The sequence below is a fragment of the Schistocerca piceifrons genome, chromosome 4 (genome assembly GCF_021461385.2).
Source record: "Schistocerca piceifrons isolate TAMUIC-IGC-003096 chromosome 4, iqSchPice1.1, whole genome shotgun sequence".
NCBI classification, from domain to species: Eukaryota; Metazoa; Arthropoda; class Insecta; order Orthoptera; family Acrididae; genus Schistocerca; species Schistocerca piceifrons.
The window spans coordinates 475,822,891-475,833,277 of NC_060141.1; the positions used below are offsets into that span (position 1 = coordinate 475,822,891).

At 42.9% G+C, this 10,387-nt stretch overlaps 1 protein-coding gene across 1 annotated transcript in view; it reads left to right on the forward strand.

Moving 5' to 3' along the window:
- LOC124795928 (homeobox protein Hox-D9-like) overlaps positions 1-8,113 on the forward strand; it is a 126,749-nt gene extending 118,636 nt beyond the window's left edge. Inside the window, exon 3 of the mRNA XM_047260009.1 lies at positions 7,944-8,113. Coding sequence (XP_047115965.1) covers positions 7,944-8,113 — 170 coding nt within the window. The remainder of the gene's footprint in view (positions 1-7,943) is intronic.
- Positions 8,114-10,387: the final 2,274 nt, after the last annotated feature.

A 10,387-nucleotide genomic window follows, 5' to 3' on the forward strand; every position in this document is an offset into this window, starting at 1 on the left:
ATGTGTGTGATGTCCTTAGGTTAGTTGGGTTTAAGTAGTTTCAAGTTCTAGGGGACTGATGACCTCAGAAGTTAAGTCCCATAGTGCTCAGAGAAATTTGAACCATTTGAGTACACTGAAAATTCTCTACACAAGAGTATACATTCGTTTTCTTAAGTCTGATAATACGATATTAAGATACTAATTTATAGAAGATAAACAACGAATTCAGAAATGCTTCGCAATTGCTAATTATGTTTGGAAACTGGATATACATTCTGATCTCCTGCTCCTCCCTTTCTCTGCCCATCAGCTCCTCTATCTCCTCCTCCAGCTATCTCTCTCCATCTCCTCGTCCCTCCCCTCTATCTTCCCCTTCCCACTCTCTCCCTAATGTTCATTTCTTCCGTGCCCCCTCCCCCTCTCTGCCCATCTCCTCTTCCCTCCTCTCACCAACCTTCAGTCTCATTTATTGTCGCAGCCAACGATAATTTGATTGGGAACTGAAGTCACTTAAAGTAAATCAGCTGGTATCATTGGTATGAGGAATATGAGATACCTCCTACTTTTGTATCTGTGAGGACAATATTTCCTATAGTTTTAATGAGCAACCGGTCAGGAGCACAAAGCTTCGGACGATTAGATGTCGTAGTAGTATTCTAATTATAAGACGATAAGCCATAAATATAACTTTCCTATTTTCTTTGAAAACCGACTGTGAAGAAGAAAACGAAACAGCGCATTTTTGTTTAAAATTATATAGAAGCAGAAAGAATATATATGGGACAAACAATTCGTCTAATGGTTTAAAACTGACATCAAAAAAGAAAACGAAATCACAAATTTTCACAGAACAATATGGCATAAAAAATAAGTAGCCTTATGTCCGTCAAAATGTTTAGAACGTTTTATAGTATCGCTTAAAAATTAGAAATAAAACAGACAAGAACTTTTAGAGACTTTTGCTGCCAATGATTTCTCTTTGTGTATTGTATATACACCGTATACTGTATATTAAAAATATGTAACCTACGTTCATCCTAGCCAACCAGCCAATCAACCAAAATCGGTTTGCAGTTCAAGAAAATATGTATGTCGGACAATCGTTTCGTAGCTTAAAACCTGGAAAGCCAGCTGAAGAAGAAAAGACGAAGAAGAACGTTAATCTTGTGCTAATAAGTGAGTAGATTTACGTCGTAGACAAAAATGCATGCTTATCGTATGTATTCTTCTTGGCATCGTACTGCACTATGTCAGGTTTGTGTCTGGTGACTGCCGTCTAGTCAGTGAAATACATTTTTTCTAAGAATTGTGATATGAAAAAACGGAAACATGCGACCTTATAAATGTTTATGTACAGGGTATCCATATCCAAAGTTCCAGTTTCAAAATCCTGTACAACGAGAACCACTGTTCGGAATGACGTCAAATTTGAATAGCGTATTATTGACGCAGGAGGAAATCTCATGGAATAAAAAATATTTAAAGAACATTTCGCCAATACACGGCCCTGTAAGTGTCAGAATACGCACACCAACAGACACGCCGCAGACGGTTGTTCCTCAGTTTGCGTCCGAGACGCCCAACGTGACTATCTGGATGAAGGATCGCGCTCTGCTGGTAAAGCTCTTTTACAAGAGCGATAACGGTATGCCAGTAGCCCTGCAAAAGTTCTGGACATTCAGGGACCTGAAAAAAAGGTATTGGTCCGATGTCTACTAAAGGTCTGGAGAAAATGATTACAAAATTCGAAAAGACCGTTCTTTTGAATGCAATGTGGCAGAGTGAAGAAAGCAGTTGATCCGACATCTGTCGAAGATGTGGCCACAGCAATGAACGAGGAGTCGCAGACATGCAGTGGACGATGAACTGCCCGAACATTGTACATCCTGCGAACACTGTGCATAAAATCATAAGAAAATTCTGCATTGCTATCCATGCGAAATCACCCATGTTTAGTAGTTCCTTCCTGCTGAACTACTAGCAAGACAAATGTTCGCTCTTCTTCCTCTAGTGGGTGTGGACAGTGAATCACCATGGAATAGTCTGTGGACGGACGAAGCCCATCTCCAAGGTTACGTTAATACGCAGAACTGCAGAGTATGGGCAATAAAATCCTCACGCACATCAGCCGAAGCCACTTCATTCTGTTAAGATGACTGTGTGGAGTGGGTTGACGGCATCCTTTTTCCTTGGAGTATTTTTCGAGGAGACGAGACCTGCGTGTCCTGTTACCTGTACCGTAACTAATTAACTCTAGAGTCTTTTTTGCATCAACATCACTCCAACTCTTCAACAGCGTGGATATGTGGGTACCATCATTTTTATATAGGATACAACTTCTCACATTGCACAGCCAGTCAAGCACCTGCTGCAGAGGCATATCGGAGATCCTAGAATTATCATCCGTCATTTACCTATAATCTGGCCGTCCAGATCACTTGATCTTAACTTTTTTTTCATACACAGAGCTGTTTCTACGCCCTTATCTGTTGAAAACCTCAATGCTGAGATATCTTTTGATTAAAACTATAGCAGTTAATAATGGATACGAATCCACTATAGTAGATGATATCTTCAAGCAGAAAACTAACAACAGAGTTATTACTCTCAGTTCCTCCAATACCGAACAACAAGAAAAGAAATATTTTTCCATTCCATTTTTATGGCCTATTTCTTACAGAATCCAGCGCCTCCTTGAAAACAGATGTAACTGCAATGTTACATTCTCCACTAGTAATAACCTTAAAACTAATCTCCTTCACAATTTAAAATCAGTACGTTCCCCTTTGTTACATTCAGGAGTCTATAAAACCCTTAAAAACAGATATATCTGCAATGTTACATTCTCCACTAATAATAACCTTAAAACTAATCTCCTTCACAATTTAAAATCAGTACTTTCCCCTTTGTTACATTCAGGAGTCTATAAAATCATTTGCGACACATGGCCTTCATATTATATAGGACAAACAGGGCGAGCTGTTTCAGTCAGATGTAAAGAGTATCTATTGGGAAAAAAGGCACTAACATTCATAATTCTTCTTTCGCTGATCGTTTGCTGATCACAGGCCACAAACCTAACGAGCCGGCCGGGGTGGCCGAGCGTTTCTAGGCGCTACAGGCTGGAACCGCGCGTCCGCTACGGTCGCAGGTTCGAATCCTGCCTCGGGCATGGATGTGTGTGATGTCCTTAGGTTAGTTAGGTTTTAGTAGTTCTAAGTTCTAGGGGACTTATGACCTCAGATGTTAAGTCCCATAGTGCTCAGACCCATTTGAACTATTTTGAACAGTTACGTAACAATAATTTTTTCAATGGCTTGAAACCTTTACTGAAGGATCCTTAAAAGATATTTTTCATCTATGTCAATTTTTCCTCGTGTTTTTTCTGAAATATTGTTTTCCTCCCCAAACTCTTATTGCAGTTTAACCACTTACTGTATTTTTCTGTAACAAATTACTGAAAAAAAATTTTCATGATTTCTTACTGCTTTTAAATTATAATAATGTCTTCATACTATAAAATGTTTTAAAAATTGTAGACACATCTGCTATACAAACTGCTGTAACCTTTGTATCACGTAAAGCAGATGTTACCAATTTTCATCACTAGGTGGCCTGACACCTCATGTCCACATTAGTATAGCCGGCCCAGTCTGATGCCACCTGTTTCAGAATACACAAGCAGCCCTTAGCGGCAATCTTTAACTGGTAATGACAGTAAAACTTTTACGTAGGATCTTTTATTATGTGACGTGGCCTTTTTGGTGTTAAAATTGTATGACGAGAGCTGTTATGCTCAACTTTTTACGTATGTAAGTACATCTTTATATACGAATATTAATTATTACTGTCTTGTATTTCTCTTATTAATGACTAACTTTGTATCCCCCTTATTTAAGTAATATAAATTCTGATGAAGACTCCCTTAGTTTAGGAGTCGAAACCATCGTCAATTCGACTATAAAATCTATTGCAACGAGCGGGCTGTCTTTACTATAAAAATATTTTCACGGTTGCTGCACGCAGCTATGTTTAAAGTTGTATGATCTTAACTTGTATGAGTTCTGGGTGTGGGGTTATCTGAAAGATGTTGTCGTCAGTTCTCCAATTACGAACATAGCATAATTTAAGGCTCGTATTTGCCAACGCTTTCTGAATGTGACCCTCGAGATACTTTGACCTGTTGTGGAAGATGCTGTTTCTCGATTTCAGCGTGCGGCAGAAAATGGTAGCATATTGAACATGTTGTTTTTGTTATTGTTGTGGTGATCAGTCGAAAAAATGGTTCAAATGGCTCTGAGCACTATGGGACTTAACATCTATGGTCATCAGTCCCCTAGAACTTAGAACTACTTAAACCTAACTAACGTAAAGACAGCACGCAACACCCAGCCATCACGAGGCAGAGAAAATCCCTGACCCCGCCGGGAATCGAACCCGGGAACCCGGGCGTGGGAAGCGAGATGCGGGCGATCAGTCGAAAGACTGGCTTCATGCAGCCCTCCATGTTACTTCGTCCTGTGCAAAACTCATCTCCGATCAACTACTGCGACCTACATCCTTCTGAATCTGCTTACTGTATTCATCTCTTGGTCTCCCTCTACGATTTTTACCCCCCACGCTTCCCTCAAATACTAAACTGTTGATCCCTTGATGCCTCAGAATGTGTCCAACCAACCGAACCCTTCTCCTTGTCAGGTTGTACGACGAATTTCTCTTCCCCCAAAATGTATTCAGTACCTATAACAATGCGTTCAGTCTGCTGTTCGTAGTAGCTTACCCACGTTTCTATTTTCTTATTCATTATTAAACCTACTCCTGCATTATCCCTATTTGATTCTGTAATCATAATCCTATATTCACCAGATCAGAAGTTCTGTCCCTCCTGCCACCGAACTTCATTAATTCCCACTATATCTAACTTTAACCTATCCATTTTCCTTTTTTAAATTTTTGTAACCTACCTGCCCGATTAAGGCGTCTAACATTCCATGCTCCGATCCGTAGAACGCCAGTTTCGTCTCTCTTGATAACGGCGTCCTCCTGAGTAGTCCCCGCACGGAGATCCGAACTGGGGACTATTTTACCTCCGGAATATTTTACTCACGGTCTCGTAAGCTGACAGACGGGCGGGAGAGTGGTGTGCTGACCACATGACACTCCATATCCGCATCCAGTAACACATGTGGAGTGATGCTCACACGGTGTCCGGTCGGTACCGTTGGGCCTTCATGGCCTGTTCGGGAGGAGTTTAGTTTTAATATTTTACCCAAGAGGACGCCATCATCATTCAATCATACAGTAGAGCTGCATGTCCGCGAGAAAAATTACCGCTCTAGTTTCCCCTTGCTTTCAGTTGTTCGCAGTACCAGCACAGTCAGATCAGTCAATCATCAGATCGATGCCCCTGCAACTACCGAAAAGGCTGCTGATCCTCTTCAAGGACAACATTTTTGTATGGGCTCTCAACAGATACCCCTCCCATGTGGTACGACCTTGCCGTGGTGGATGGGCTTACCTAACTAACTGTGCCACAACTGATGATCGCTGAACTTGCGCAGTCATGCGCACTGAATAGTACGGATAGTGTAGTGTGCAAGTCAAGCCACAGCCGTCATATTGCGATTCATTTATCATTTGCAGCAGACCACATTTACGTTAAGACACTTACGCGCCATCTACTGGTAAATCCACTGTTAATTTTTCATTGTTTCATGCCCCTTTCACCTGAGTCAATGATATTCTGTTCAAATTCCTCGTCACTCTGAACAGTGGTTTCCTTTCTGCAGCGTTTCGAAACTTTAAATTTAATTATGAACACCATGTACTAATTCATTAGTCAAGGTCGCCTAGTTACTATAATATTCACATTCCCATCTTCGGCAATTTTTTGCCATCTTAAGATACAATGTATCCACTATTATCTTTGTCGTTATATAAAAATTTCGGGTTATACGCTCTAAATTTCAAGTGACGATGAGACGTACAATTTATTTTATACCTTTTTATCATGCTCAGAATTCATAACTTGAAATCTTATGAACCTGACGAAGCTGCTAGTGGATAAATTATCACATCCGAAGATGGCAGTAAACTGCCAAAACAGGTAATGAGAGTATTATACAGGGTGGTCCATTGATCGTGACCGGGCCAAATATCTCACAAAATAAGAGTCAAGCGAAGAAACTACAAGGAACGAAATTTGTCTAGCTTGAAGGGGGAAACCAGATGGCGCTATGGGTGGTCCGCTAGATGGCGCTGCCATAGGTCAAACGGATATCAACTGCGTTATTTTAAAATAGGAACCCCCATTTTTATTACATATTCGTGTAGTACGTAAAGAAATATGAATGTTTTAGTTGGACCACTTTTTTCGCCTTCTGATAGATGGAGCTGTAAGAGTCACAAACATATGGCTCACAGTTTTAGACGAGCAGTTGGTAACAGGTACATTTTTTAAATTAAAATACAGAACGTAGTTACGTTTGAACATATTATTTCGGTTGTTCCAGTGTGATACATGTACCTTTGTGAACTTATCATTTCTGAGAACGCATGCTGTTACAACGTGATTACCTGTAAACACCACATTAATGCAATAAATGCTCAAAATGATGTCCGTCAACCTCAATGCATTTGGCAATACATGTAACGACATTCCTCTTCACAGCGAGTAGTTCGCCTTCCGCGATGTTCGCGCATGCATTGACAATACGGTGACGCATGTTGTCAGGCGTTGTCGGTGGATCACGATAGCAAATATCCTTCAACTTTCCGCACGGAGAGAAATACGGGGACGTCAGATCCGGTGAACGTGCGGGCCATGGTATGGTGCTTCGACGACCAATCGACCTGTCATGAAATATGCTGTTCAATAGCGCTTCAACCGCACGCGAGAAATGTGCTGCACATCCATCATGTTGGAAGTACATCGGCATTCTGTCATGCAGTGAAATATCTTGTAGTAACATCGGTAGAACATTACGTAGGAAATCAGCATACATTGCACCATGTAGACTGCCATCGATAAAATGGGGGCCAATTATCCTTCCTCCCATAATGCCGCCTCATACATTAACCCTCCAAGGTGGCTGATGTTCCACTTGTCGCAGCCATCGTGAATTTTCCGTTGCCGAATAGTGCGTATTATGCCGGTTTACGTTAATGCTGTTGGTGAATGACGCTTCGACGCTAAATAGAACGCGTGCAAAACATCTGTCATGGTCCCGTAATTTCTCTTGTGCCCAGTGGCAGAACTGTACACGACGTTCAAAGTCGTCCCCATGCAATTCCTGGTGCATAGAAATATGGTACGGGTGCAATCGGTGTTGATGTAGCATTCTCAACACCGACGTTTTTGAGATTCCCGATTCTCGCGCATTTTGTCTGCTACCGATGTGCGGATTAGCCGCGATAGCAGCTAAAACACCTGCTTGGGCATCATTTGTTGCAGGTCGTGGCTGACGTTTCACATGTGGCTGAACACTTCCTGTTTCCTTAAATAACGTAACTATCCGGTGAACGGTCCGGACACTTGGATGATGTCGTCCAGGATACCGAGCAGCATACATAGCACACGCCCGTCGGGTCTTTACAGCGCCATCTATCACAAAGCGAAAAAAGTGGTCCAACTATAATATTTCTTTATGTACTGCACGAATATGTAATAAAAAATGGGAGTTCCTATTTAAAAAAAACGCAGTTGATGTTCGTTTGACTATGGCAGCGCCATCTAGCGGGCCAACCATAGCGCCATCTGGTTTCCCCCTTCAAGCTAGGTGAGTTTCGTTCTTTGTAGTTTTTTCGTTTGATGCTTATTTCGTGAGATATTTGGCCCGGTCACTGTCAATGGACCACCCTGTAATGTGGACTTAATGAACTACTGTGTACGTACTGGGTGGCCGGGCTGGTCAGCGGGCGCGGTGCCCCTTTAGTGCGTCTGCCGCAGCCCGGTTGCGCAGTCGGGGTCGCTTCTGGCAGCGGATGCGGCCAATTGCGCTCCGCGTCCGAGCCCAGATACAAGCGGTCCAGCCGCAGCAGCAGCCAGCAGACAGACAGCCCCCGGCGGCCGTCGCTGCGAGACCCGCAGCACGCAGAGCCGGGCTCTGGAAACTCAAGGTCGCGCAGCTAAGGACTGCCCTCTGCTCTCTTAAGTGACACCCTTTTAGTTCAGTGCACATACAGTCTACCCCTGAAGAACGATTCAAACAAGTCTGCAAAATACCGCGTTTTTATAATTAAACTTTCCCTATTTAGCACGTTACTACACGGAAATTAATGACCTTACGAGTACCAAACTTGCTAGCATTAATATTCAGAATGGGGGGGGGGGCGGCATGATTTCTATGCGTCACAGCGTCACCGTGCTGTTCCCAGTATGGCCACCAGTCATCGCGATTCATAGTCTCACAAAGCTGACCAGTCGCAGTGCACTTGTCGACGTGTCAACATGAGCTTGGACAAAAGGAGCGGGGCATTACTGGTGAAGCTCTATTATCGAAACAACAGGAGTGCTGCAGCTGGACTTCAAGAATATCGCTGGGTGAAAGGATTACGGTCCTCTTTCATCACCTGCTGTGTGGAGCATGACGAAGTAGTTCGATTCAACCGGAGAACTAGGCGGCGCTCCGAGAAGAGGCCGACGCCACAAGTGGTTGTTGAAATCGCTGTGGCAGACAACGCTGCTTGAAATTCCCTATCGTCAGGCAGTACGCGTGCTGTGTTACGACAGTTGGACATCCCGTGGTCCACTGTACGGAAGGTGCTTCGAACCATTCTCAAATGATATCCGTACACAAGATCCATATCGTACAACAGCTTGCAACACAAGACGCACAACGACGTGTTGACTTAGCTCTCCACTTTCTCGCAATGACTGAAGTTGACGAGGGCTGATCATCCTATGGACAGACGAAACTCATTTTTCTCTGACGGGTGAGGTGAACACACAGAACTGACGAGTGTGGGGATCGTCACCTCCAGTCAGTTAACATGAAGTTCCTCTGTATGGTGATCGTGGCACCGTATGGTGTAGTTTCACTGTCTGAGTACGTTCAGTTTTACTCAGCTGTCTGTATCAAATAATGTAGACGTTTATTAGCACAGTCATTCATAATTTTTCAAAGGGGACGTTCCAGCTTCACAGCTACGTTCATAATTGACCATTTTGGAACAGGATCAAAGACGTGCAGTGTGACTGGCCAGCGTTACTGTGATACTCTCCGCCAGCATGTCATACCCGCCGTAGAGGAGAGAGACGCATTGGACTCAACAGTTTTCATTCTAGATGGGGCCTCATCGCACATCGCTCGTGAAATTTAGCTTCTTCTTCTTCGAAACACATACGGAAACGATCGAATTATCAGCTGATAATTTCCAAATGCTTGGCCGGCACGATCCCCTGATCTCACTCCCTGTGACTTCTGGTTGTGGGTTTAACTGAAGGACAAGATTTACCAGGGGAGCATTCACACATGTGCTGATCTGAAGCGCTGCGTATCAAGAGAAGTAGCCAGTATACCTACGGACACGCCTCGCTCTGCTGTGCAGAATGCAATCCTGCGGTTTCAGACTCTCTGGACACTGATGGGCGCCATACTGAGCCCCTTTTGTAGCAGTAACGGTACCAGTACGTAACGGTGTGACGTACCGTAGCATCACATTAAAAGTATTTCAGTTCAACTGATTCTGCATTATTTCTCTTCCCCATGTCCTTAAAATTAATGTTACCAACTTTGGAACTCGTACGATAATTAGTTTCCGTGTAGCAACATGATAAGTAGGGAAATTTTAATTATAATCTCCCGGTACCTGTCTACAACTGTCATAGCCTTTTGAAAACAATTTTTAGGCACAAGTTTTTCTGATATGAAGACTTACCTTACATCTTAATTCCCATCGTCATCTTGTTCTACCCACGCGCCTGTATACAATCCTTCCAGTGACTGTGATCAATTTTCCGAAGATGTCCCGTTGCACGCGAAAAACATATAATACACTGAAGATAATGACGGAAGTTGCAAAAGCATTTCGTGTGAATTCGCGACATTAGAAAACTGCAACGAAATGCGAGAAGACCTCTAGAGTATCGACGCTTGGTTTGGCGACTGACCTTGACTGTAAACAAATGAAATATACTGCGCGTAGATATTCCGAAATCCCCATTATTTTTCGACTGCACGATTGTCAGTCAATCACTGCAGTCACAACCATGGTTAGGAACATGCCCCTGGAAGAATTTAAAGTGAAACTATCAGTTGGAATTAGTTCCAAGAAGCGAGATACCGAAAACGAGAGAATCTAAAGGAAAGTCATCCACATATCCAGTAACTTTCAAAAACCTCGTTAGATCGATTCTTGAGTGATGATACCTACTAGGTAGGGTAGTAAAGAGTATAAAGGTGAA